Genomic DNA, 27416 nt, shown 5'->3' with positions numbered 1-27416 from the left:
TGCACTATTCACAACAGTAAAGACATAGAGCCAACCAATGATGTGTCGCATAAAGAAAATGTGGTGCAGTTTGAATCGTGGTGCGACAAAGGAGTAGGTGGTGGGATCTCACCGTGGGTCCAATTAGCCTTTTCTCTGCGTTGTTTGTTTCAGCTTCAGCAGAATTCGAAATGGCTGGCGGGAAGGCTGGAAAGGACTCCGGAAAGGCCAAGACAAAGGCGCTTTCCTGCGCGCAGAGAGCCGGCTTGCAGTTCCCAGTGGGCTTTATTCATCGACACCTGAAATCTAGGACGACCAGTCATGGACGTGTGGGCGCGACTGCCGCTGTGTACAGCGCTGCCATCCTGGAGTACCTCACCGTCGAGGTACTCGAACTGGCAGGAAATGCATCAAAAGACTTAAAGGTAAAGCGTATTACTCCTTGTCACTTACAACTTGCTATTCGTGGAGATGAAGAATTGGATTTGCTCATCAAGGCTACAATTGCTGGTGATGGTGTCATTCCACACATCCACAAATCTCTGATTGGGAAGAAAGGACAACAGAAGACTGTCTAAAGGATGCCTGGAGGAATCCTTGTTATCTCAGGACTCTAAATACTCTAACAGCTGTCCTGTGTTGGTGATTCCAGTGGACTGTATCTCTGTGAAAAACACAATTTTGCCTTTTGGTAATTCTATTTGAGCAAGTTGGAAGTTTAATTCGCTTTCCAACCAATCAAATTTCTGCATTCGAGTCTTAACCATATTTAAGTGTTACTGTGGCTTCAAAGCAGCTATTGATTCTGAAGTAGTGGGTTTTGATTGAGTTGACTGTTTTTAAAAAACTGTTTGGATTTTAATTGTGATGCAGAAGTTACAGTAAGAAACATTTGGTTTTGTACAGACATTATTTCCACTCTGGTGGATAAGCTCAATAAAGGTCATATCCCAAAAAAAAAAAAAAAGAAAGAAAGAAAAGAAAATGTGGTATATATACACCATGAAATGCTATGCAGCCATTAAAAAAATCATGTCTTTGCAGCAACATAGATGCCGCTGGAGGTCATTAACTTGAGAGAATTAATCCAGCAACAGAAAACCAAATACCACATGTTCTCATACAAAAGTGGGACACAAAGATGGAAACAATACACACGGAATTACTATAGAGGGTAAAGAGATATAAAGGCAAGGGCTGAAAAACTACCTATTGGGTACTCGTCTCACTACCTGGGTGATGGCATTATTTGTACCCTAAACTTCAGCATCACACAGTATACCCATGTAACAAATGTGAACATGCACTTCCTGAATCTAAAATAAGTCAAAAATTTTTTTAAAAAAGAAGGCATTTAGTATGGTATCATTTTAAAATCAGGCAATCAATGGTCATAACTAAATACAAAATTTAAGATAAACTTGCCTTTTAAACTAAACCAGACCCTTGCAACAGAGGAGAAAAGAATATCTAATACCTAAATAAATTGAAAACTATCCCATGTTCAAAGATTGGAAGACTTAAAGATGGCAATACTCCTCAAAGTGATCTAAAAATTCATGCAATCCCTACCAAAATACCAATGGTCTTTTTTCCAGAAATGAGAAAGTTGATTATTCAATTTATATGCAACTACATGGTGATGAAGCAGCTACGTTTTCTGGGATATATACCTACAGATTTGTCATCATGCCCCAGGAAAATTTAGGACACAGACACATCTGAGTGGGTTAAGTAGCTGAACATTTAATAGAAGAAAGGAGAGAAAAGAGCAACTTCTTACGAGACAGGGGGAAGAGGGGGAAGGAGGCAGACCCAGCAGATTTTATACGCAGGCTGGAAAAGGCGGTGTCTGATTTACATGGAGCCCAAAGATTGGTTCAATCAGGTGTGGCATTTACATAGTGGACAGGGAAGGCGGGCCACCTCACTCTAATCTTATTGTGCAAATGAACTTTCCACTTGACTGGTGCCATCTTGTCTGTTCCTTACTGTACATGTGGCTGGCAAAGGGAAGGGAAGATGGAGCCGCCATTTTGAACATACCTAGTCACAGGTAGTTCTTTCCTACCAGATTCACCGGTGCAGGCTTCCAGCTTGTTTCTCTATGTCTGCAGCTCGATTTTACAGGCTGCTCTTTCCCAGAAAATGATTTGGGGTTGCTTTTCATTAAAAAGAAAAATCCTACCGAGGACTCCCAAATGCTTACTATCTGCCTAAGTAATTTCTTCTTAATTTCTGTATCAGTGAGTTCTCAGTTTCCAACTTCAAAACTTACTACAAGGTATAATAATCAAAAGTGTGGTCCTAGCATAAAGATAGACATCAAGACCAATGGAATAAAACCAAAATCAAGAAATAAACCTAAACATCTATGGCCAATTTAGTTGTATCAAGGGTGCCTAGACCATTCAATCAGAGGAAAGAATCTCTTCAATAAATGGTGATGATACAATTGGATGACAAAATACAAAAGAATGAAGCTCAGACCTTCCCTACCTCACTCCAAATGAAAAATATAACTGAAAATGGATGGAAAAACTTAAATATAAGAGCTAAAATTATAAAACTCTTAGAATAAAACATAGAGGTAAATCTTCATGACTTCATATTTGGCAATAGATTCATAAATTTGATACCAGAATAGCAAAAGAAAAAATAGATAAACCAAACTTCATCAAAATTAAACTTTGTGCATCAAGAATATAATTAGGAATGTGAAATGACAACTGACAGAATGGGAGGAAATATTTTCATATTATGTATATGTAAGAGTTTACTGTTTTGAAAACATAAACAATTCTAACAGCTTAAAAAGAAAAATAAAGGAAACTTAAATAAGAAATGGACTTGAATGACATTTCTCCAAAGAAGATATACAAATGGGTAGCAGTATATTAAAAGAAGTTCAAAATCACTGGTCATTAAATACAAGTTAAAACCCCAATAGAGCTGGGTGTGGTGGCCCTCACCTGTAATCACAGCACTTAGGAATGCCAAGGTGGGCAGATCACCTGAGGTCAAGAGTTCGCAACCAGCCTGGCCAACACGGTGAAACCCTATCTCTACCAAAAATATAAAAATTAGTCAGATGTGGTGGCACATGCCAGTAATCCCAGCTGCTCTGGGGACTGAGGCAGGAGAATTGCTTGAACCCAGGAGGGAGAGGTTGCAGGGAGCTGAGATCATGCCACTGTACTCCAGCCTGGGCAACAGAGTGAGACTCTGTCTCAAAATAAATAAATAAATAAATCCATACTGAGATACCACTTTACATTCACTAGGATGGCTTTAATAAACACAGAAAATTACAAGTATTCACAATTATGTGGAAAAATAGAAATCCTTATACATTGCTGGAAGGGATATAAAATGCCACATTCATCGTAGAAAAGTTTGGCTCTTATACAAGAAGAGAAACATAAAATCACCATTTGACCCAGCCATTCAACTCCTGAGTATATACCCAAGAATTATGAAAACATGCCCATAAAGAAACATACACAAATGTTCAAAGCAAGATTATCTATAAGAACAGAAAGTTGGAAAAAATGCAATGTCCATAAACAGATGAATAACAATTTGTGATATATGTGCATGGAAAATAAAATATTTTTTATCCACGAAAAAGAATGAAGTACTGATGTATACTATAACTTAGATGAGCCTCCAAAACATTGTAAGTGTAAGGACCCTGAAACAAAAGGTCACATATGCTATGAGTTCTTTATATATCCATAACAGGCAAACCCATAGAGACAGAAAGAAGATTAGAGGTTATTACGTGATGGAGTGGGGGAATGGAGTAATTATTTAACGAATATAATGTGTTTTTGTGGTGTGATAAAAACATTTGAAACCAGAGAAAGCTGACAGTTGCACAACATTGTGAATACATTAAATACCACTTAGGTGTATGCTTTCCACTGGTTAATTGTATGTTGTGTGAATTTTACTTCAATTTTTTAAATGGCCTAACTCCCTGTTTTACAGATTTAGTGCAATCCTGTCAAAATCCCCATTGGCTCCTTTGAAGAAATTGACAAGTTAATCCTAAATTTCATATGAAGATTCAAGGGACCCAGAATAGTGAAAACAGTATTGAAAAAGGACAACAAAAGACTCACACTCCTTGATTTAGTAAGTTGATATTAATACAAAGGTACAGTAATTAAGACTTCAAGACAGTGTACTATAGGCATTAGGACAGACATATAGATCAATGGAGTAGAATTGAGAGCCCCCCAAAAAAACCCTTCACACATTTATAGTCAATTGGATTTTGACAAGGTTGTCAAGACAATTCAACAGGGGGAAAAAATAGCCTTTCCAAAAATGATGCAATGACAACAGAGGTGATGTTTACACGGTATCTGATAGACACCAAATTCCAATTCTTACCTGTACAAATCATTTTAGTTTACACTCAGTGAATCCTTCCCTCTTCCATCCACCTACTCTTTCCCATCACACACCTCTACACCTCTATGTAAAGCATCCCAACCCATCTGAAACCCCTACTCTGATTCTCACAGCAAATATTTTAAGGCCTATTTCAATCCGCCGGAATGCAGGAAACCCACCTAGGTTAAGCCATTCTTTCCCATTCTCAAATAAACTGTGTGTAATAATGATGTTCATTTTCATCCTATGACATAATATTTTATATTCTCTAACTTGTTGATAATTGCTTCCATTTCACCTAAAACATGTATTTTGTTTCTCCTTGGGTAGATTTTTGTTGTTATTATTATTATTATTATACCTTAAGTTCTGGGATACACGTGCAGAACGTGCAGGATTGTTAAATAGGTATACAGGTGCCATGGTGGTCTCCTGCACCTATGAACCTGTCATCTACCTTAGGTATTTCTCCTAATGCTCTCCCTCCCCTAGCCCTCCACCCCTTGACAGGCCCCAGTGTGTGATGTTCCCCACCCTGTGTCTATGTGTTGTCATTGTTCAACTGCCACTTATGAGTGAGAACATACGGTGTTTGGTTTTCTGTTCCTGTGTTAGTTTACGAGAATGATGGCTCCCAGCTTCATCTATGTCCCTGCAGAGGACATGAACTCATCTTTTTTATGCCTGCGTAGTATTCATGGTGTATATGTGCCCCATTTTCTTTATCCAGTCTGTCATTGATGGACATTTGGGTTGATTCCAAGTCTTTGCTATTGTGATAGTGCCACAACAAACAAATGTGTGCATGCGTCTTTATAATAGAATAATTTATAATCCTTTGGGTATATACCCAGTAATGGGATTGCTGCATCAAATGGTATTTCTAGTTCTAGATCCTTGAGGAATTGCCACACTACCTTCCTCAATGATTGAACTAATTTATACTCCCACAAACAGAGTCAAAGCGTTTCTATTTCTCCACATCCTCTTCAGCATCTGTTGTTTCCTGACCTTGTAATGATCGCCATTCTAATTGGCATGAGATGGTATCTCGTTGTTTTTATCTGCATTTCTCTAATGACAAGTGATGATGAGCTTTTTTTCATGTTTGTTGGCCACATAAATGTCTTCTTTTGAAAAGTGTCTGTTCATATGCTTCGCCTGCTTGTTGATGGAGTTGGGTTTTTTTCTCTTTTAAATTCGTTTAAGTTCCTTGTAGATTCTGGATATTAACCTTTTGTCAGATGGACAGATTGTAAAAATTTTCTCCCATTCTGTAGATTGCCTGTTCACACTGATGATAGTTTATTTTGCTGTGTAGAAGCTCTTTAGTTTAATTAGATCTCTTTTGATTTTGTTGCTGTTGCTTTTGGTGTTTTAGTCATGAAGTCTTTGCCCATGTCTATGTCCTGAATGCTATTTCCTAAGTTTTCTTCTAGGGTTTTTGTGGTTTTAGGTCTTATGTTTAAGTCTTTAATCCATCTTCAGTTAATTTTTGTATTAGGTGTAATGAAGGGGTCCAGTTTCATTTTTCTCCATATGGCTAGCCAGTTTTCCCAACACGCATTTATTAAATAGGAAATCCTTTCCCAATTCTTGTTTTTGTCAGGTTTTTCAAAGCTCAGATGGTTGTAGATGTGTGGCTTTATTTCTGAGGCCTCTGTTCTGTTCCATTGGTCTATATATCTGTTTTGGTATCAATACTATGCTGTTTTGGTTACTGTAGCCTTGCAGTATAATTTGAAGTCCGGTAGCGTGATGCCTCCAGTTTTGTTCTTTTTGCTTAGGATTTTCTTGGCTATACAGGCTCTCTTTTGGTTCCACATAAAATTTAAAGTAGTTTTTTCCAATTCTATGAAGAAAGTCAATGGTAGCTTGATGGGGATAGCATTGAATCTATAAATTACTTTGGGCAGTATGGCCATTTTCACGATATTGATTCTTCCTATCCACGAGGATGGAATGTTTTTCCATTTGTTTATGTCGCCTCTTATTTCCTTGGGCAGTGATTTGTACTTCTTGAAGAGGTGCTTCACATCCCTTCTAAGTTGATTCCTAGGTGTTTTATTCTCTTTGTGGCAATTGTGAATGGGAGTTCACTCGTGATTTGGCTCTCTGTTTGTTTATTATTGGTGTCTAGGATGCTTGTGATTGTTGCACAATGAATTTGTATTCTGAGACTTTGCTGAAGTTTCTTATCAGCTTAAGGAGATTTGAGGCTGAGACGATGAGGTTTTCTAAATGTACAATCACATCATCTGCAAAGAGTGACAATATGACTTCCTCTCTTTCTATTTGAATACCTAATTTCTTTCTCTTGCCTGACTGACCTCACCAGAACTTCCAATACTATGTTGAATAGGAGTGGTGAGAGAGGGCATCCTTTTCTTGAGTCAGTTTTCAAAGGAAATGCTTCTAACTTTTGCCCATTCAGTATAATATTCACTATGGGTTTGTCATAAATAGCTCTTATTATTTTGAGATACGTTCCATCAATACCTCGTTTATTTAGAGGTTTTAGCATGAAGAGGTATTAAATTTTTTTGAAGGCCTTTTCTGCATCTATTGAGATAATGATGTGGTTTTTGTCATTGGTTCTGTTTATATGATGGATTACATTTATTGATTTGTGTATGTTGAATCAGCCTTGCATTCCAAGGATGAAGCCAACTTGATCGTGGCGATAAGCTTTTTGATGTGTTGCTGGATTTGGTTTGCCAGTATCTTACTGTGGATTTTCACATTGATGTTCATCAGGTATATTGACCTGAAATTTTCTTTTTCTCTTGTGTCTCTGCCAGGTTTTGGTATCAGGATGATGCTAGCCTCATAAAATGATTTAGGGAGAATTCCCTCTTTTTCTATTGTTTGGAATAGTTTCAGAAGGAATAGGATCAGCTCCTCTTTGTACCTCTGATAGAATTTGACTCTGAATCAGTGTCTTGTTTTGTTTGTTTGTTTTTTGTTTTTTGTTTTGTTTTGTTTGGTTGGTAGGTTCTTCATCACTGCCCCAATTTCAGAACTTGTTATTGGTCTATTCATGGATTCTACTTCTTCCTGGTTTAGTCTTGGGAGGGTGTATGTGTCTAGGAATTCATCCATTTCTTCTAGATTTTCTGGTTTACTTACGTAGAGGTGTTTATAGTATTCTCTGAGGGTAGTTTGTATTTCTGTGGGATCAATGGTGATATGCCCTTTATCATTTTTATTGTATCTATTTGATCTTCTCTCTTTTCTTCTTTATTAGTCTAGCTACTGGTCTATTTTCTTAATCTTTTCAAAAAACAACTTCTGGATTCATTGATTGTTTGAAGGAGCTTTTGGGTCTCTATCTTCTTCAGTTCTCTCTGATCTTAGTTATTTCATGTCTTCTGCTAGTTTTGAATTGTTAGCTCCTGCTTCTCTAGTTCTTTTAATTGTGGTGTTAGAGTGTCGATTTTAGATATTTCCCACTTTCTCCTGTGGGCATTTATTACTATAAATTGCCCTCTAAACACTGATTTACATGTGACCCAGAGATTCTGGTACATTGTGTCTTTGTTCTCATTGGTTTCAAAGAACTTATTTATTTCTGCCTTAATTTTATTATTTACTCAATATTCATTCAGGAGCAGGTTGTTCAGTTTACATGTTGTTGCGTGATTTTCAGTGAGTTTCTGAATCCTGAGTTCTAGTTTGATTACACTGTGGTCTGAGAGACTGTTTGCTATGATTTCCATCTTTTGCATTTGCTGAGGAGTGTTTTATGTCCAATTATGTGGTCAATTTTAGAATAAGTGCAATGCGGTGCTGAGAAGAATGTATATTCTGTTGATTTGGAGTGGAGAGTTCTGTAGATGTCTATTAGGTCCACTTGGTCCAGAGCTGGGTTCAAGTCCTGGATATCCTTGTTCATTTTGTGTCTCATTGGCCTGTCTAATATTGACAGTGGGTTGTTAAAGTCTCCCACTATTATTGTGTGGGAGTCTAAGTCTCTTTGTAGGTCTCTAAGAACTTGCTTTATGAATCTGGGTGCTCCTGTATTGGCTATATATATATTTAGGATAGTTAGCTCTTTTTGTTGCATTGATCCCTTTACCTTTATGTAATGCCCTTCTTCATCTCTTTTGATCTTTGTTGGTTGAAAGTCCGTTTTATCCGAGACTAGGATTGCAACCCTTGCTTTTTTTTTTTTTTTTTTTTTTTTTTTTTTGCTTTCCGTTTGCTTGGTAAATCTTCCTCCATTCCTTTATTTTGAGCCTACATGTGTCTTTGTACATGATATGGGTGTCCTGACCACCTATGGGTCTGGACTCATTATCCAACCTGCCAGTCTGTGTCTTTTAACAAAGGCATTTATCTCATTCACATTTAAAGTTAATATTCTTATATGTGAATTTGATCCTGTCATTATGATGTTGACTGATTATTTTGCCCATTAGTTGATACAGTGTCTTCACAGTGTCAATAGTCTTTACAATTTGGTATGTTTTTGCAGTGGTTGGTACTGATTTTTCCTTTCCATATTTAGTGCTTCCTTCAGGAGCTCTTGTAAGGCAGAACTGGTGGCGACAAAATCCCTCAGCATTTTTTTGCCTGTAAAAAAATGATATTTCTCCTTTGCTTATGAAGTTTAGTTTGGCTGGATATGAAATTCTGGGTTGAAAATTCTTTTCTTTAAGAATGTTGAATATTGGCCCCTGCTGTCTTTTGGCTTGTAGAGTTTCTGCCGAGAGATCTGCTGTTAGTCTGATGAACTTCCCTTTGTGGGTAACCTGACCTTTCTTTCTGGCTGCCCTTAACATTTTTCCCTTCATCTCAACCTTGGTGAATCTGACAATTATGTGTCTTGGTGTTGCTCTTCTCAAAAAGTATCTTTGTGGTGTTCTCTGTATTTCCTGAATTTGAATGTTGGCCTGCCTTTCTAGGTTGAGAAAGTTCTCCTGGGTAATATCCTGAAGAGTATTTTCCAACTTGGTTCCATTCTCCTCATCACTTTCAGGTACACCAATCAAATGTAGATTTGATCTTTTCACATAGTCCCATATTTATTGGAGGCTTTGTTTGCTCCTTTTCATTCTTTTTTCTCTCATCTTGTCTTCACGCTTTATTTCATTAACTTGATCTTTAATCTCTGATATTCTTTTTTCTGCCTGATCAATTTGGCTATTGATACTTGTGTATGCTTCACGAAGTTCTCATGCTGTGTTTTTCAGCTCCATCAGGTCATTTATGTTTTTCTCTAAATTGGTTATTCTAGTTAGCAATTCATCTAACCTTTTTTCAAGGTTCTTAGCTTTCTTGCATTGGGATACAATATGCTCCTTTAGCTCAGAGAGTTTGTTTTCACCCACCTTCTGAAGCCTACTCCTCTCAATTCATCAAACTCACTCTCCGTCTAGTTTTGTTCCCTTGCTGGCAAGGAGTTGTGGTCCTTTGGAGGATAAGAGGCATTCTGGTCTTTGAAATTTTCAGACTTTTTGTGTTGGTTTTTCCTCATCTTTGTGGATTTATCTACCTTTGGTCTTTGATGCTGGTGACCTCTGTATGAGATTTTTGTTGATGTTGATGCTTTTTCTTTCTGTTCATTAGTTTTTCTTCTAACAGTAAGGCCCCACTTCAACGGGTCTGCTGGAGTTGCTGGAGGTCCACTCCAGACCCTCTTTGCCTGGGTATCACCAGTGGAGGCTGCAGAACAGCAAAGATTGCTGCCTTCTCCTTCCTCTGAAAGCTTCAACCCAAAGGGGCACCCACCAGATGCCACCCAAAGCTCTGCTGTATGATGTGTCTATTGACCCCTGCTGGGAGGTGTCTCCCCATCAGGAGGCTTGGGGGTCAAGCACCCACTTGAGGAAGCAGTCTGTCTCTTAGCAAAGCTCAAGCACTGTGCTGGGAGATCTGCTGATCTCTTTAGAGCTGGCAGGCAGGAAAGTTTAAGTCTGCTGAAGCTGCGCTCATGGCTACCCCTTCCCCCAGGTGCTCTGTCCCAGGGAAATGGACACTTTATGTACAAGCTCCTGACTGGGACTGCAGCCTTTCTTTCAGAGATGTCTTGCCCAGAGAGGAAGAATCTAGACAGACAGTCTAGCTACAGTGGCTTTGCTGAGCTGCAGTGGGCTCCACCCAGTTCTAACTTCCTTGTGGCTTTGTTTACACTGTGAGGGGAAAACCACCTACTCAAGCCTTAGTAATGGTAGATGCCCCTCCCCCCACCAAGCTCCAGCATCCTGGGTGAACTTCAGACTGCTGTGCTGGCAGGGAGAACTTCAAGTCAATGGATCTTAGCTTGCTGGGCTCCATGGGGGTTGGATCCATTGAACTAGACCCCTTGGCTCCCTGGCTTCAGCCCCCTTTCCAGGGGAGTGAACAGCTCTGTCTCACTGGTGTTCCAGGTGCCACTGGTGTATGAAATAAAGAACTCCTGCAGCTAACTCGGTGTCTGCCCAAACAGCTGCCCAGTTTTGTGCTTGAAACCCAGGACCCTGGTGCTGTAGGCACCTGAGGGAATCTTCTGGTCTGCAGGTTGCTGAGACTGTTGGAAAAGCATAGTATCTGGGTGGGAATGCACAGTTCCTCATGGCAGAGTCTCTCACAGCTTCCCTTGGCTAGGGGAGGTAGTTCCCTGACCCCTTGAGCTTTCCAGGTGAGGTGATGCCCCACCCTGCTTCTGCTCACTCTCCATGGGCTGCAACCACTGTCTAACCAGTCCAAATGAGATGAGCTGGGCACCTCAGTTGGAAATGCAGAAATCACCGACCTTCTGCGTTGATATCACTGGAAGCTGCAGAACAGGGCTTTTCCTATTCTGCCATCTTTGTTGTTCAGGTAGATTATATTTATCTAAACAATCGAGTCTATGTATTCTAAATATTTAACAATTTAATTTTATATTTTCTATGATGCTTACTTGATATTCATCCATACAATAAAAACTTAAAATACTTCTCAAGCATTACTCCTTGACCACTTAAACATCCATAGTAAACCCAAAACTAGTCAATGAATCACAAATACGCAAGCAGTCACATAATTAAGCTTTTGTTAACTTTTTACCTTCTCCATTTTCATCAGGAAGCAATCAATAAAGTCCCGAGGGTTGTTCATGTCCATTGATTCTTGGTGTTCTTTTACTTTCTCCAAAATATAACTTTTCAAAAAAGCAACGTTTTTAAGTAATTTGTTATGGGCTCCCGGGAAATAATCAATGAAAGGAGGAAAATTATTGCATATCTAAGAGAAAACAACAATTTATTAAATTAAAAGCATTTAATAAAAGCTTACATACCATATACCAAGCTCTGGTTGTAATTTAAAGATATAAATATAAATAAAATATATTCTATATCTTGATGGAGAAATTTTTATTGTACATATGTAGTAATTTTCTGATTATAAAAGATTTGAGGAAGAAAATTCTTACCAGAGAATCAAAGATGATAATCATTTCCTAGACTCATATCTCCTTTTTATAGTATAAAAGCATCTTTATATTAATTCTCTTACTTTTTACAATTCTTCTCTACAATCTTGAAATATAAGATGGTGTCAATTACTACATTCACGTTTTGTAGATGACAGCATAGGTTAAAAGAATTTGGAAAATCTGATTGATAGTACAAAGCTAGTCCCTACTATATTGATTTCTATCAAGCAACCTCTGAAATGTAATTAGTATTTTAGAAGTTGGAGGGGTTCAAAGATGCTTCAAATTCCAACTGTGCACCAGAGCAGTTAAATGACTTCTCTAAAATCACACAGTTATTATCTAGGCAGAGTATAAAACATGCCAGTTCAGCACAGGGTAAAAGTGTGATGTCTGTTTATGGTTCATACACACACAAGAAAACAATAATTTTGTCATTCCTAACCCAGCTATCTCATCAGCTAGAATCCCAACTGAGATATCAAACACCCCTGCCCTATTCAGTGTTTTTTGGCAGCTTCTATGGTTCCAAATATTCTCCCTCCTTGAAGGAGATAACATCTTTTAGATTAGGATATTTCTGCCACATAATATGACAAAGTGTGAATTGGAGGACAAGACTTCTGAGTAATGGAAGCCTCCAAAGTGCCTGGATGTCCATGGAGTGATATGAGCACGCTTTGGGGCTGTCACCAAAGTACTTTATAGAAAAAGGGCTCTGGAGTTTAGTGGAAAAAACACTGATCAGGGAGCTAATGGACTTAGAAGCCAGATCTATATTGGGACATTCATTTCTTGTGCATAAAATAAAGGGCTTTGCCATCTTTCCCAGATATTTACCCCATGGCTGTATGGGCAAGACTGTAGTATTCAAAAATGCACTTCAGGGTTTGGTCCATATAGGATTTTGAATTTGTCAGAAAAAAAGGGCATAAGTGGTTTCTCGGGAAGCAAAAATCTTGGCCTTACCTGGATCCAGGGGCTGCTCAAAATCTTGACGTTTTCATTCAATTTTTCCATCACTTTAAGAAATTGCTGATCTTTATAATCAAAACGTTTATGGAAAATAATGGAGCAGATCACATTGCAGGGAGCACAGCCCAGGATGAAAGTGGGATCACAGGGTGAGCCTAAAGAATTGGAAACAATTTTAAAATACTAGTAAACTGTAGTTATAAAACACTTTGTATTTGTTAACAGATAATAATAGTTTAGAAGTTTTAAGCAATGTTTTACCTACGAATTCCCTTAACAGCAAAAAAAAAAAAGAGTTCGGCATGCATAAAATCAACGCACCACTTTTACATTAATCCTGAAATAACCATTACAACCTAGCTGATTGAATAATGGTTGCTCAAATGCTAAATTTACATTCCTGGCCTATTTGTCTTTTACTTTGGAAAGAAAAAAAAGGAGAATTTTTTTAAAACCTAGTAATTCAAGTTTCAGAGAGAATCACATCAGTCTGCAAAGTCTGTAGACAACAAAGCACTGAGATAGAAAGCGTGAGAATGGTTGGGGATTTCAAAGCTTTTTATATTATAATGAATAGCTGAAAGAATCATGCGTTGAATCAGTAGAGAGGAACTAGAGAGACTATGGGTGAATTCATGTATTTGAGAAAATAAATGTAAGAAGCAGAATGTGTTTTATGAGAAGGAAAACAAATATAAATGAATAGTATGTCTAACATAGATTAGTTTGTCAAAAAAAATTAAACAAAAACTTTTTATTTGAAATGTAAATCCCAGGCAAGGCAAACAAGGAAAAATAAATTAGATGGAGCATGGTGGCTCACGTCTGTAATCCCAGCACTTTGGGAGGCCGAGGCGGGTGGATCACCTGAGGTCAGGAGTTCAAGACCAGCCTGGGCAACATGGTGAAATCCCATCTCTGCTAAGGATGCAAAAATTAGTCGAGTGTGGTGGTGGGTGCCTGTAATCCCAGCTTCTTGGGAGGCTGAGGCAGGAGAATCTCTTGAATCCAGGAGGCAGAGGTTGCAGTGAGCTGAAATCGCACCAGTGCACTTCAGCCTGGCAAAAGAGCAAGACTCTGACAGAAAGAAAGAAAGAAAGAAAGAAAAGAAAGAAAGAAAGAAAGAAAGAAAGAAAGAAAGAAAGAAAGAAAGAAAGAAAGAAAGAAAGAAAGAAAGAAAAGAAAGAAAAGAAAGAAAAGAAAGAAAAGAAAGAAAAGAAAGAAAAGAAAGAAAAGAAAGAAAAGAAAGAAAAGAAAGAAAGGAAAGGAAAGAAAGAAAGGAAGAAAGAAAGGAAGAAAGAAAGGAAGAAAGAAAGGAAGAAAGAAAGGAAGAAAGAAAGGAAGAAAGAAAGAAAGAAAGAAAGAAAGAAAGAAAGAAAGAAAGAAAGAAAGAAAGAAAGAAAGAAAGAGAAAGAAAGAAAGGGTAAATTAATAAAAGGAGTTTTTTGTTTCTTTAGTTTTTTAAAAATGAATTTTCTTCTTTAGGAACTAAATGCCTATCATCTCTAATCATCCTTCATATTTAACTTATTTGAAATTTGACATTGATTATGCCAAGTCTATCATTTAATAGCTAAATAAATTAAATTATAGGAAAGATTTTCTTGTTTGGTGGAGGATCTCTGAAATAAAGTTGTAATCAAGTGATTGATAAACTTTTTTAATTTTTTTATTTTACTTTAATTTCTGGGATACATGTGCAGAATTGTGCAGATTTGTTACATAGGTATACATGTGCCATGGTGGTTTACTGCATCTATGAACTTGTCATCTAGGTTTTAAGCCCCACATGCATTAGGTATTTGTCCAATGCTCTCCCTCCCCTTGCCCCCCAACCCTTCAACAGGCTCTGGTGTGTGATGTTTCCCTCCCTGTGTCCATGTGTTCTCATTGTTCAACTCCCACTTATGAGTGAGAACATGTGGTGTTTGGTTTTCTGTTCCCGTGTTAGTTTGATGAGGATGACGGTTTCCAGCTTCATCCATGTCCCTGCAAAAGACATGAACTCATTAGTTTTTATGGCTCCATAGTATTGTGTGTATGTCCGTAGTGTGTATGTCCCACATTTTCTTTATCCAGTCTGTCATTGATGGGCATTTGGGTTGGTTCCAAGTCTTTGCTACTGTAAATAGTGCTGCAATAAACATACATGTGCATGTATCTTTATAGTAAAATGGTTTATAATCCTTTGGGTATATACCCAGTAATGGGATTGCTAGATCAAATGGAATTTCTGGTTCTAGATCATTGAGGAATCAACACACTGTCTTCCACAATGGTTGAAATAATTTACACTCCCACTAACAGTGTAAAAGTGTTCCTATTTGTTCACATTCTCACCAGCATCTCTTGTTTCCTGACTTATTAATGATCACCATTCTAATTGGCATAAGATGGTATCTCATTGCGGTTTTGATTTGCATTCTCTAATGACCGGTGATGATGAACTGTTTTTCATGTTTGTTGGCTGCATAAATCTCTTCTTTTGAGAAGTGTCTGCTCACTCACTTTTTGATGGAGTTGTTTGTAGGAGATCAGTCAGAGTGGTGGGAGAAAGTATAGGGAAAGGAACAGCTCTTCTGAAAGGTGAAAAGGCTCTGCATAGCTTCAGGTGAGAATAGATGAAGGCAGCTGTTCTCTGACCCTGAGGCAGAGGGCAAGAGTATGCACAAGGGAGGGAAGGGGAAGTCATCATGAATAGGCTTGTTTACTTATATTGACCAGGAGCTGACCTTTGATCATCCCTGCTTGATGTGCCCTGAAAGGGGAACAATAAATATTAATTACCTACAGATTATGTGGGCTCCAGGTTTTCAGCATTGTGCCTACACTGAATAAAAGCATGCAGCTCCAGCTTCTCGAGGCTACACTCTGGCCACTTAAGCCAGACAGCCCCCTAGCTGCTCTTACACTGCATACCTCTATATGAGTATTCGTTTCATCCATTGGCCAGGGTCTGCAGGACAGACCCAGTAGTTTTTGTTGTTGTTGTTGTTGTTGTTGTTGTTGTTGTTTTGTAAATTTGTTTAAGTTCCTTGTGGATTCTGGATATTAGACCTTAGTCAGATGGATAGATGGCAAAAATTTTCTTCCATTCTGTAGGTTGCCTTTTCACTCTTATGATAGCTTCATTTGCAGAAGCTCTTTAGTATACTTAGGTCCCATTTGTCAATTTTGGCTTTTGTTGCCATTGCTTTTGGTGTTTTAATCATGAAGTCTTTGCCCATGCCTATGTCCTGAATGGTATTGCCTAGGTTTTCTTCTAGGGTTTTTATTGCTTTAGGTTTTACATTTAAGTCTTCAATTCATCTTGAGTTAATTTTTGTATAAGATGTAAGGAAGGGGGGAGGCTCCAAGATGACCAAATATGAACAGCTCCAGTCTGCAGCTCCCAGCGTGAGTGATGCAGAAGATGGGTGATTTCTACATTTCCAACTCAGGAACTGGGTTAATCCCACAGGGGTTTGTCAGACAGTGGGTGCAGCCCACAGAGCAGGGCAGGGCATCACCTCACCTGGGAAGTGCAAGAGGTGGGGGAATTTCCTTTCCTAGCCAAAGGAAGCCATGAAAGATTGCACCTGGAAAATTGGGACACTGCCACCCTAATACTGCGCTTTTCCAATGGCTTTAGCAAATGACACACCAGGAGATTGCATCCCACACCTGGCTCAGACAGTCCCACACCCATGGAGCCCCACTCACTGCTAGTACTGCAGTCTGAGATCAAACTGTGAAGCGGCACTGACACTGGGGAGGGGCAGCTGCCATTGTTGAGGCTTGACTAGGTAAACAAAGTGGCTGGGAAGCTTGAACTGGGTAGAGCTCACCACAGCTCAAGGAGGCCTGCCTGCATCTGTAGGCTCCACCTCTAGGGGTAAGGCATAGCTGAAAAAAAGGCAGCAGAACCTTCTGCAGACTTAAAAATCCCTGTCTGACAGCTTTGAAGAGAGTAGTGGTTCTCCCAGCATGGAGTTTGAGATCTGAGAATGGACAGACTGCCTCCTCAAGTGGGTCCCTGACCCTGAGTAGCCTAACTGGGAGACACCTCCCAGTTGGGGGCGACTGACACCTCATATGGCTGGGTGCCCCTATGAGACAAAGATTCCAGAGGAAGGATCAGACAGCAACATTTACCATTCTGCAGCCTCTAATGGTGATACCCAGGCAAACAGGGTCAGGAATGGACCTCTAGCAAACCCCAATAGACCTGTAGCTGAGGGTCCTGACTGTTAGAAGGAAAACTAACAAACAGAAAGGACATCTGCACCAAAACCCCATCTGTACATCACCATCATCAAAGACCAAAGGTAGATAAAACCACAAAGATGGGGAGAAACCAGAGCAGAAAAGCTGAAAATTCTAAAAATCAGAGTGCCTCTTCTCCTCCAAAGGAATGCAGTTCCTCGCCAGCAACAGAACAAAGCTGGATGGAGAATGACTTTGACAAGTGAAGAGAAGAAGGATTCAGATGATCAGTAATAACAAATTTCTCCGAGCTAAAGCAGGATGTTCAAACCCATTGCAAAGAAGCTAAAAACCTTGAAAAAAGATTAGATGAATGGCTAACTAGAATAAACAGTGTAGAGAAATCCTTAAATGACCTGATAGAGCTGAAAATTATGGCACAAGAATTACGTGACACATGTACAAGCTTCCGTAGCTGATTTGATCAAGTGGAAAAAAGGGTATCAGTAATTGAACATCAAATGAATGAAATGAAGTGAGAAGAGAAGTTTAGAGAAAAAAGAGTAAAAAGAAATGAACAAAGCCTCCATGACATATGGGACTATGTGAAAAGACAAAATCTACATCTGATTGCTGTACCTAAAAGTGACAGGGAGAACAGAACCAAGTTGGAAAACACTCTTCAGGATATTATCCAGGAGAATTTCCTCAACCTAGCGAGGCAGGCCAACATTCAAATTCAGGAAATACAGAGAATGCCACAAAGATACTCCTTGAGAACAGCAATTCCAAGACACATAATTGTCAGATTCACCAAGTTGAAATGAAGGGAAAAATGTTAAGGGCAGCCAGAGAGAAAAGACAGGTTAGCCACAAAGGGAAGCCCATCAGACTAACAGCAGATCTCCTGGCAGAAACCCTACAAGCCAGACGAGAGTGGAGGCCAATATTCAACATTCTTAAAGAAAAGATTTTCAACCCAGAATTTCATATCCAGCCAAACTAAGCTTCATAAGTGAAGGAGAAATAAAATCCTTTACAGAAAAACAAATGCTGAAAGATTTTCTCACAACCAGGCTTGCCTTACAAGAGATCCTGAAGGAAGCACTAAACATGGAAAGGAACAACCGGTACCAGCCATTGCAAAAACATGACAAATTGTAAAGACCATTCATGCTAGGAAGAAACTGCATCAATTATTGAGGAAAATAACCAGCTAACATCATAATGACAGGATCAAATTCACACATAACAATGTCAACCTTAAATGTAAATGGACTAAATGCCCCAATTAAAAGACACAGACTGGCACATTGGATAAAAAGTCAAGACCCATCAGTGTGCTGTATTTAGGAGACCCATCTCACATGCAAAGACACACATATGCTCAAAATAAAGGGATGCAGGAAGATCTACCAACAAATGGAAAAAAAAAAAAAAAAAAGCAGGGGTTGCAATCCTAGTCTCTGATATAAAACAGACTTTAAACCATCAAAGATCAAAAGAGACAAAGAAGGCCATTACAAAATAGTAAAAGGATCAATTCAACAAGTAGAGCTAACTATCCTAAATATATATGCATCCAATACAGGAGCACCCAGATTCATAAAGCAAGTCCTTAGAGACTTACAAAGAGACTTAGACTCCCATACAATAATAATGGGAGACTTTAACACCCCACTGTCAACATTAAACAGATCAATGAGACAGAAAATTAACAAGAATATCCAGGAATTGAACTCAACTCTGCACCAAGCAGACCTAATAGACATCTACAGAACTCTCCACCCCAAATCAACAGAATATACATTCTTCTCAGCACCACATCACACTTATTCCAAAATTGACAACATAGTTCGAAGTAAACCACTCATCAGCACATGCAAAAGAAGAGAAATCACAACAAACTGTCTCTCAGACCACAGTGCAATCAAACTAGAACTCAGGATTAAGAAACTCACTCAAAACTGCTCAACTACATGGAAACTGAACAACCTGCTCCTGAATGACTACTGGGTACAAAACAAAATGAAGGCAGAAATAAAGATGTTCTTTGAAACCAATGAGAACAAAGATATAACATACCAGAATCTCTGGGACACATTTAAAGCAGTATGTAGAGGAAAATTTCGAGCATTAAATGCCCACAAGAGAAAGCAGAGAAGATCTAAAATTGACACCCTAACATCACAATTAAAAGAACTAGAGAAGCAACAGCAAACACATTCAAAAGCTAGCAGAAGGCAAGAAATAACTAAGATCAGAGCAGAACTGAAGGAGATAGAAATACAAAAAACCCTTCAAAAAATCACTGAATCCAGGAGCCAGTGTTCTGAAAAGATCAACAAAATTGATAGACTGTCAACAAGATTAATAAAGAAGAAAAGAGAGAAGAATCAAATAGATGCAATAAAAAATGATAAAGGGGATATCACCACCAATCCCACAGAAATACAAACTACCATCAGAAAAAACAATAAACACCTCTACGCAAAAAAAACTAAAAAATCTAGAAGAAATAGACAAATTCCTGGACACATACACCCTCCCAAGACTAAATCAAGAAGAAATTGAATCCCTGAATAGACCAATAACAGCTTCTGAAATTGAGGCAATAATTAATAGCATACCAACCAAAACAAGTCCAGGACCAGATGGATTCACAGCTGAATTCTACCAGAGGCACAAAGAGGAGCTGGAACCATTCTTTCCAAAACTATTCCAATCAATAGAAAAAGGAAGAATCCTCCCTAACTCATTTTATGAGGCCAATGTCATCCTGATACCAAAGCCTGGCAGAGACACAACAAAAAAAGAGAATTTTAGACCAATATCCCTGATGAACCTCAATGCAAAAATCCTCAAAAAAATACAGACAAATCTAATCCAGCAGCACATCCAAAAGTTTATCCACCACAATCAAGTTGACTTCATCCCTGGGAAGCAAGGCTGGTTCAACATATGCAAATCAATAAAGGCAATCCATCATATAAACAGAACCAAAGACAAAAACCACATGATTATCTCAAAAGATGCAGAAAAGGCCTTTGACAAAATTCAACAGCATTTCATGCTAAAAACTCTCAATAAACTAGGTATTGATGGGACATATCTCAAAATAATAAGAACTATTTATGACAAATCCACAGCCAATATCATACTGAATGGGCAAAAACTGGAAAAATTCCCTTTGAAAACTGGCACAAGACAGGGATGCCCTCTCTCACCACTCCTATTCAACATAGTGTTGGAACTTCTGGCCAGGGCAATAAGGCAGGAGAAAGAAATAAAGGATATTCAGTTAGAAACAGAGAAAGTCAAATTGTCCCTGTTTGCAGATGACATGATTGTATATTTAGAAACCACATCGTCTCAGCCCAAAATCTCTTTAAGCTGATAAGCAACTTCAGCAAAGTCTCAGGATACAAAATCAATGTGCAAAAATCACAAACATTCCTATACATCAATAACAGACAAACAGAGAGCCAAATCATGAGTGAATTCCCATGCACAATTGCTTCAAAGAAAATAAAATACCTAGGAATCCAACTAACAAGGAATGGGAAGGACCTCTTCAAGGAGAACTGCAAACCACCACTCAGCAAAATAAAAGAGGACACAAACAAATGGAAGAACATTCCATGCTCATGGATAGGAAGAATCAATATTGTGAAAATGGTCACACTTCCCAAGGTAATTTACAGATTCAATGCCATCCCCATCAAGCTATCAATGACTTTCTTTACAGAATTGGAAAAAAATACTTTAAAGTTCATATGGAACAAAAAAAAAGAGCCTGCATTGCCAGGACAATACTAAGCCAAAAGAACAAAGCTGGAGGAATCACGATATCTGACTTCAAGCTATACTACAAGGCTGCAGTAACCAAAACAGCATGGTACTGGTACCAAAACAGAGATATAGACCAATGGAACCGAATAGAGCTCTCGGAAATAATACCACACATCTACAACCATCTGATCTTTAACAAACCTGACAAAAACAAGAAATGGGGAAAGGATTCCCTATTTAATAAATGGTGCTAGGAAAACTGGCCAGCCATATGGCAAAAGCTGAAACTGGATTCCTTCCTTACACCTTATACAAACATTAATTCAAGATGAATTAAAGACTTAAATGTTAGACCTAAAACCTTAAAAACCCTAGAAGAAAACCTAGGCAATACCATTCAGGACATAGGCATGGGCAAGGACTTCATGACTAAAACACCAAAAGCAATGGCAACAAAAGCCAAAATTGACAAATGGGATCTAAGTAAACTAAAAAGCTTCTGCACAGCAAAAGAAACTACCATCAGAGCGAACAGGCAACCTACAGAATGGGAGAAGATTTTTACAATCTACCCATCTGACAAAGGGCTTTTATCCAGAATACACAAAGAACTTAAACAAATTTACAAGAAAAAATCAAACAACTCCATCAAAAAGTGGGCAAAGGATATGAACAGACACTTCTCAAAAGAAGACATTTATAGACATTTATGCAGCCAACAGACACATGAAAAATGCTCACCATCACTGGTCATCAGAGAAATGAAAATCAAAACCACAATGCCACAAATACTACAAAACCAGAAATACTATCTCACACCAGTTAGAATGGCGATCACTAAAAAGTCAGGAAACAACAGGTGATGAAGAGGATGTGGAGAAATAGGAACACTTTTACACAGTTGGTGGGACTTTAAACTAGTTCAACCATTGTGGAAGACAGTGTGGCAATTCCTCAAGGATGTAGAACTAGAAATACCATTTGACCCAGCCATCCCATTACTGGATATATACCCAAAGGATTATAAATCATGCTGCTATAAAGACACATACACATGTATGTTTATTGTGGCACTATTCACAATAGCAAAAACTTGGAACCAACCCAAATGTCCATCAATGATAGATGGGATTAAGAAAATGTGGCACATATACACCATGGAATACTATGCAACCATAAAAAAGGATGAGTTCATGTCCTTTGTAGGGACATGGATGAAGCTGGAATCCATCATTCTGAGCAAACTATTGCAAGGACAGAAAACCAAACACTACATGTTCTCACTCGTAGGTGGGAACAGAATGGTCAAAACACTTGGACACAGTGTACGGAACATCACACACCAGGGCCTGTTGTGGGGTGTGGGGGTGGGGAGGGATGGCATTACGAGATATACCTAATGTAAATGACGAGTTGATGGGTGCAGCACACCAACATGGCACATGTATACATATGTAACAAACCTGCATATTGTGCACGTGTAACATAGAACTTAAAGTATAATTAAAAAAAAGAAAAGAAGAAGAAGATGTAAGGAAGGGATCCAGTTTCTGTTTTCTGCATATGGCTAGCCAGTTTTTCCAACACCATTTATTAAATAGGGAATCTTTTCCCCATTGCTTGTTTTTGTCAGGTTTGTTGAAGATCAGATGGTTGTAGATGTGTGACCTTATTTCTGAGGCCTCTGTTCTGTTCCATTGGTCTATATATCTGTTTTGGTATCAGTACCATGCTATTTTGGTTACTGTAGCCTTGTAGTATAGTTTGAAGTCAGGTAGTGTGATACCTCCAGCTTTGTTCATTTTGCTTAGGATTGTCTTGGCTTTACAAGCTCTTTTTTGGTTCTGCATGAAATTTAAAGTAGTTTTTTCTAGTTCTGTGAAGAAAGTCAATGGCAGTTTGATGGGAATAGCATTAAATCTATAAACTACTTTTGGCAGTATGGCCATTTTCACGATATTTATTCTTACTATTCATGAGCATGGAATGTTTTTCCATTTGATTGTATCATCTCTTAATTCCCTGAGCAGTGGTTTGTAGTTCTCCTTGAAGAGGTCTTTCACATACCTTTTAAGTTGTATTTCAGGGCATTTTATTCTCTTTGTAGCAATTGTGAATGGGAGTTCGCTCATGATTTGGCTCTCTGCTTATCTATTATTGGTGTATAGGAATGCTTGTGATTTTTGCACATAGAATTTGTTTCCTGAGACTTTGCTAAAGTTGCTTATCAGCTTAAACAGTTTTGGAGCTGAAACAATGGGGTTTTCTAAATATACAATCATGTCGTCTATAAACAGAGACAATTTGACTTCCTCTCATCCTATTTCAATACCGTTTCTTTCTTTCTCTTACCTGATTGCCCTGGCCAGAACTTCTAATACTATGTTGAATAGGAGTGGTGAGAGAGGGCATCTTTGTCTTGCTCTGGTTTTCAAAAGGAATTCTTCCAGATTTTGCCCATTTGATATGATATTGGCTATGAGTTTGTTATGCATAGCTCTTATTATTTTGAAATATTAAACTTTATACTTAAACAGCTTCCAAATTCACACCCATAAGCCCTAAATAGTGACTTTAATCAAAAGTACTCTGAATGAATAGCAAGGCATTGAACAGCTGGAAGTCTGTTGAGTGTGTGTGTATCATTCACAGATAAATCTGATTTTCAGTCTTTCATTTCATATGGAAAACAGAATTTAAAAACAAGGTAATTTGGTATCCAAGCTGATAAACTGATTCATTGTAAAGCTTCATAGGTGAGCAGAGTTGGCAGTGGAAAATAATAATTACCATAAGTTTCGAAGCCAAAATTTCATAAATATGGTTAGAAAAAGATAACCAAAACTGAAATGGAGCCAAATTGTACTTAAGGAATACAGATTACAGAGTTATTACTAATAATTAAAATCTAGGTAAATAAATCATTTTATAAATTGACATTTGTGTATGTCACAGAATTATGCTACAGCATATGTTTACTCAAAATACATAAATCAATAGAGTAACAAGAAGTGACACTATTTTTTAAATAATGCTGTGTTTACAGAGAAATAAAAATTGATGAGAACTGCAATAAGATATGCCTAAGCAATACAAACTGTAGAATGTCATTACTGGCCAGAACGGCAAGCAGGGGCCTAAAAGAAACCCCAGACAAGTCAGTGAGGCTGACCATATAAACACAGTCCAATTAAATAAAAGCATGTGCCGTTTGGCTCATGCTCCCTAGGGGTGTGATAGGGTCATTCCCACCATGTCCACTTGCCAAGTATTCTCTGGTGACTTGTTGTGGAATAGGTAATGGGAAAAACACTGCTCTTTAACTCTTTCAAAAAATGAACTCAAACCTATATTCATGATTTCTTATTTGAAAACAAAGAAGCAAAGTTCAGGAGAACATAGGATTAAATGAACCTTTTATACCCACACTGTATGCACAATCATGCCTGTACACACACAGCACAAATATGTGCAAATTCCCTTGGCTCTCAGCCTCAAACCCCGCTTCACATGAGCTAACAACCAGGACTCATAATAAAAGATCTGGCCACCCCTGAAATGTTTCCAAGAATATCAGTAGAGGGGAGAGCAGTCCAGTAAGGTCAGTGATACAGAGTAGGTTCACCCACCCTTGGTTTTTCTCAACTCCTCCACAAGGCAGCGGGCTTCCTCTTGAACACGATCCTCAATGCTCCTCTTCCCCATCCCAAAATTCCGCAGTGTCATGAGGGAAAAACGCCGGATCTCCTTCCATCTCTTTCCATTGCTGAAAACGATTCCTAACAGGAAGACAAACAGAAACTAGTAGGGAGATCCCAGGCAAGAAAGAGGAAGCTGACACTGAGCAGACATTTGGATGGGCCAAGCTCTGCATGAAAAGCTCTGCTAGTCTGTTTTCCATCCTCCCCATCCCCATGACCTATGCTGAAATAGGCACATGCACACCTACCAAATCCTCTGTTAGCTCTGTCAGCCAATGGAAAATGTCCTCTTCCAGAAAACTCCTCTCCAAGATCAATCAGGGCTTCCTTCACTGCTTCGTATCCATGCAGCACCACCATGCGTTCCAGGCCAAAATACAGAGTGAACACAGGGCCATAGACTTTTGAGAGCTAGAAAAGGAGATACAAGTAACAGCAAATGAAGTCACTATTTCATCCATTTACTAAGCCTGACTTAGATTCATATTTTCATTGTATTTGTAAGCTTTTATTCAGTCATACAGGCTCAAATATTTCTGAATTATACATATAAACATGATGATTATTATTATACTTGCCACTCAGATGGCCTATGATGTGCAAGGCAATGGTCAGACAATTACTACACAGATTACAATTAATCTTCACATCAACATATTCAGCAGGTCTATTCGCTCTACTTTAAACAAACAAACTGAGCTAAGAGAATGATAAATTCATTTGCAGTGTCCCACAGCTAATATACAGAAGACCCAAATTTGAAACTCCACTTACCCAAACACTCATGCTTGAGAAATTTATCAGCAGCACTCTCATGTCTACCTTAGCACAAATATCCCTTCAAAAACTAATAATTTCCTGGTCTAATAGCCTTTTATGATTAGCATGCATCATAACATTTACAGTAAAATCACCTCTCTATGGACTCCACCTAGGACTCCCAAAAGCCCACGTAGAGGTCCCCATTGCTGGATCAATAGTCCCCACAGCAGTACTCCTAAAATTAGGTGGCTATGGGATTATACGAATCACCTTAATCCTTAACCCCCTAACAGAGTTTATAGCTTATTCCTCCCTCATATTATCCCTATGAGGAATAATCATAACAAGCTCTATTTGTCTGTGCCAAACTGATCTAAAATTACTCATTACTTACTCCTCCATAAGCCACATGGCGCTTATTATCATGGCTATTCTCATTCAAACCACCTGAAGTTTTACAGGCACAACTGCCCTAATAATTGCCCAAGGACTAACCTCATCTGTACTATTCTGTCTTGCAAACTCAAACTACAAACAAATACACAGCCAAACCATACTAATAACATGGGGCCTTCAAACACTTCTCCCCCTGATAGCCACATGATGACTCCTAACTAGCCTTGCCAACCTTGCCCTGCCCCCTACCATCACTCTAGTAGTAGTCTTCATAACTATACCTCATTCTCTTGGTCTAATCATACCAGCATGCTTACAAGGTTTACTATACTATACTAATCGCAGCCCTTTACTTTCTGTATGTGCTAATTATTACACAATGAGGGGTATTCACATATCATATGAACACTGTTAAACCATCTTTCACATGAGAAAAAAACCCTAATAATTATACATCTTCTACCACTATTCCTACTATTACTAAACCCTAAGGTCATTTTGGGGTTTATATATTGTAGCTATAGTTTAATTAAAACATTAATTTGTGGATCCAATAATGGAAGTCTATAACGTCCTATCTACTACTTATCTGCTTTTGCTGGTCCTGAACCCACAGTTATTTCCTTTGCAACAGGCATAAATTATTTCTTCAGAAAAGTTCAATTTTCATGGCTATTCTGAATAAAATACATGGCTAATATAGTAGAGGACCTACATAATAAAATCTCTAATAACAAACACATCCCTTACCATTTACCTTCAGCCAAAAATTATAGCAAATGACTATGAAATAAAGAAGGAACACAACATTTCAAACTATCGACACTTTGTTATTTTGAATCTAACATGCAAAGACCTAAATCTTTCTCTACTCACAAAATACATGATTGCATTCCACTATTTCTGACCCTGACAGACTCAGTTACACTGAGGTTTCACCTCTGCAGTGATGGAGAAAAGGCAACAAAAGCCTTTCAAAGTATTTTACTTTACAATGATCTCTTGTAACAATGTACCTCTAGGGATATATTTTATTCAAAATCTACAGGTGAATTTACTTACCTTTTGCAAGCCACTGAAGGAGCATACTTACGTTGGTTAAGGATTTGCTGACGTCCTTAATATCTATCTGTAGGATATTTCCAATCACTGGGAGAGGAGTGGGGCCAGGAGGGAATTTTCCTCTCCCAGATCTTTGTCTCCAGAGTGAAAGGAGAAGCAAACAGGAGAGACAGAGCACAAGGACCACAAGAGAATCCATTGAAGCCTTCTCTTCTTGTTAAGACAACCACGAGCTTGCGCTCCAAGCCTTTTATAACACTCCATGCTAATTCACTGTGTGCCTTTTTGACGTATAAAGTGACCAATCACCTAGGTCCACCATATGCTCCTTCTGAAAGGACTTTGACCCACTGATAAAGATAAAAATAAAATGTCCTTTGGTCTTGTTCTCCTTCATTCCAGTGCCCACTTTGGAGCCTAGGTATTGGTAATTTAAAAAATAAATAAATAAATAAGTTAACCCAAGTGGTTCCAATGCACCATCATAATTGAAAGCACTGAAGTAAATAATCTGATGCAAAAACAATTACTCAAAATTCTGAATTCTTAGATTAATAACCAGTTGGGAATTTATGATTTTGAGGGAAATTGATGTATTCTATGCCTTGTATATTTTGAAAGTATGTCAATGCTATATCAAAGATTAGGAGACTTTGTCCTTTATAATGAAATCGTCTATTTAATATAGCCTACTAAAAATACAGCAGCCTAAACATGAAATAGCTAACATAACTCATATATCTTAAATAACCAAACAT

General features: G+C 38.3%; 1 protein-coding gene and 1 pseudogene across 1 annotated transcript in view; one reads left to right on the top strand and one right to left on the bottom strand.

The window, feature by feature from the left end:
• CYP2C19 (cytochrome P450 family 2 subfamily C member 19) overlaps positions 1-26886 on the bottom strand; it is a 55909-nt gene extending 29023 nt beyond the window's left edge. The window contains exons 1-5 of the mRNA XM_045361224.3: positions 26690-26886; positions 24687-24849; positions 24367-24516; positions 12755-12915; positions 11416-11592 (exon numbers count right to left, since the gene is read on the bottom strand). Coding sequence (XP_045217159.2) covers positions 11416-11592; positions 12755-12915; positions 24367-24516; positions 24687-24849; positions 26690-26857 — 819 coding nt within the window. The 5' untranslated portion in view covers positions 26858-26886. The remainder of the gene's footprint in view (positions 1-11415; positions 11593-12754; positions 12916-24366; positions 24517-24686; positions 24850-26689) is intronic.
• Positions 66-964, top strand: LOC102146491 (histone H2A.Z pseudogene; annotated as a pseudogene).
• Positions 26887-27416: the final 530 nt, after the last annotated feature.

This window comes from Macaca fascicularis, chromosome 9 (genome assembly GCF_037993035.2).
Source record: "Macaca fascicularis isolate 582-1 chromosome 9, T2T-MFA8v1.1".
NCBI classification, from domain to species: domain Eukaryota; kingdom Metazoa; phylum Chordata; class Mammalia; order Primates; family Cercopithecidae; genus Macaca; species Macaca fascicularis.
The sequence above is the reverse complement of the archived record's forward strand: the minus strand, read 5'-3'. Positions and strand labels throughout refer to the sequence as shown.